Raw genomic sequence first — 2,500 nt, 5'->3', positions numbered from 1 at the left:
TGTGTCCGTTCACTCGTTCACCCGTTCTCTCTAATTTCCCTTTTCCTCCACTTGATAATTCTCCCCTCTCCCTATTTTCCATCTTTCAAATGTATGTTCATCAGTCCTCTCTCTCTCTCTCTCTCTCTCTCTCTCTCTCTCTCTCTCTCTCTCTCTCTCTCTCCCTCTCTCTCTCTCTCTCTCTCTCTCTCCCTCTCTCTCTCTCTCTCTCTCTCTCTCTCCTTTTTGTCACTGTCTGTCCCTCTCTCATTTCTCTCTCTCTCTCTCTCTCTCTTTCTCTCTCTCTCTCTCTCTCTCTCTCTCTCTCTCTCTCTCTCTCTCTCTCTCTCTCTCTCTCTCTCTCTCTCCTCTCAGGCCCAGGACTTCTATGTGGAGATGAAATGGGAGTTCACCAGCTGGGGTGAGTCTGTTGCCTGGTCCTCCTAGTCTGACTCACTGGAAGCAGGCTGCGGGGATAAGCTCTGAAACGCAGAGAGTCTGGCAAGCGAGAGTACCTGGAACCAGACCTTTGACTCCGCCCACACGAGTTGGCTGCCTCTGGTCAGGCATTGTGACATGAAACAGCGTTCATGCGTTTCCTAAATTGAAAAAAACAACTTGTCCAATGACGGGACTAACGATTAGCAAATCAGTGTCAATAAATAGCGCAAGGGGGCTACGTTGACAGACTTCATTGGCTGACCAGTCTCCTATGTGGGCGTGGCAGTGGGTGGAAACCTAGGTGACACAGATACAGGGAGTGACTGGAAGTTGGGGTGTCTCTATCTGTATTAAAGGTCTCTGGCATAAATCTAAAGAAATCTAAACAGCACTCTGCTTTGAAGACACCAACAAACAGCACCCCCCCCCCCCCCCCCCACCCCCCCGCCCGCCACCCCCACCCGTTCTCCCCATTGGATTATATTCGGGCGGATATGTTGCTGGTCTCTAGTGATTGGTTAGGGAAAATGGAATCCCCCTGGGGATTTCCTCCATGGAAATCGGTTAGAGTGGAGGCAATGTCAGACTGAAGAAGGAAATGGAGTGTAACGAGTTGACAATTCTGTTATCAGGCAAGTGAGTCTGGCCTCTCCGTCAGTGAAGCAGTCCAGTCCCGGCCAGTCACAACTAATCATGTTTGTTACGTCCTCGTGAGGCGCGTCTCTTCCTGCTGCTGCTCACACACTTCCTGACATGCTGAGTCAGCTCTAGCATGTTTAACCCCTGACATGCTGAGTCAGCTCTAGCATGATTAACCCCTGACATGCTGAGTGAACCTTAGCATGTTTAACCCCTGACATCCTAAGTGAACCTTAGCATGTTTAACCCCTGACATCCTAAGTGAACCTTAGCATGTTTAACCCCTGACATCCTAAGTGAACCTTAGCATGTTTAACCCCTGACATCCTAAGTGAACCTTAGCATGTTTAACCCCTGACATCCTAAGTGAACCTTAGCATGTTTAACCCCTGACATCCTAAGTGAACCTTAGCATGTTTAACCCCTGACATCCTAAGTGAACCTTAGCATGTTTAACCCCTGACATCCTAAGTGAACCTTAGCATGTTTAACCCCTGACATCCTAAGTGAACCTTAGCATGTTTAACCCCTGACATCCTAAGTGAACCTTAGCATCCTCTTCACATGTTTAACTCCTGACATGCTGAGTCAGCTCTAGCATGTTTAACCCCTGACATGCTGAGTGAACCTTAGCATGTTTAACCCCTGACATGCTGAGTGAACCTTAGCATGTTTAACCCCTGACATCCTAAGTGAACCTTAGCATGTTTAACCCCTGACATCCTAAGTGAACCTTAGCATGTTTAACCCCTGACATCCTAAGTGAACCTTAGCATGTTTAACCCCTGACATCCTAAGTGAACCTTAGCATGTTTAACCCCTGACATCCTAAGTGAACCTTAGCATGTTTAACCCCTGACATCCTAAGTGAACCTTAGCATGTTTAACCCCTGACATCCTAAGTGAACCTTAGCATCCTCTTCACATGTTTAACTCCTGACATGCTGAGTCAGCTCTAGCATGTTTAACCCCTGACATGCTGAGTGAACCTTAGCATGTTTAACCCCTGACATGCTGAGTGAACCTTAGCATGTTTAACCCCTGACATGCTGAGTGAACCTTAGCATGTTTAACCCCTGACATGCTGAGTCAGCTCTAGCATGTTTAACTCCTGACATGCTGAGTCAGCTCTAGCATGTTTAACCCCTGACATGCTGAGTGCACCTTAGCATGTTTAACCCCTGACATGCTAAGTGAACCTTAGCATGTTTAACCCCTGACATGCTGAGTCAGCTCTAGCATGTTTAACCCCTGACATGCTAAGTGAACCTTAGCATGTTTAACCCCTGACATGCTGAGTCAGCTCTAGCATGTTTAACCCCTGACATGCTGAGTCAGCTCTAGCATGTTTAACCCCTGACATGCTGAGTGAACCTTAGCATGTTTAACCCCTGACATGCTGAGTCAGCTCTAGCATGTTTAACCCCTGACATGCTGAGTG

The 2,500-nt window shown here is 47.6% G+C and overlaps 1 protein-coding gene across 1 annotated transcript in view; it reads left to right on the top strand.

Annotated features, from left to right (window-relative positions):
* The window catches only part of ankrd13b (ankyrin repeat domain 13B), a gene marked incomplete at its 3' end in the record, with an annotated part of 57,316 nt that overhangs the window by 27,114 nt on the left and 27,702 nt on the right, over positions 1 to 2,500 (top strand). The window contains exon 4 of the mRNA XM_083637224.1: positions 355 to 400. Coding sequence (XP_083493350.1) covers positions 355 to 400 — 46 coding nt within the window. The remainder of the gene's footprint in view (positions 1 to 354; positions 401 to 2,500) is intronic.

This window comes from Poromitra crassiceps (genome assembly GCF_964638095.1).
Source record: "Poromitra crassiceps genome assembly, chromosome: 5".
In the NCBI taxonomy this organism is placed as follows: Eukaryota; Metazoa; Chordata; class Actinopteri; order Beryciformes; family Melamphaidae; genus Poromitra; species Poromitra crassiceps.
The sequence above is the reverse complement of the archived record's forward strand: the minus strand, read 5'-3'. Positions and strand labels throughout refer to the sequence as shown.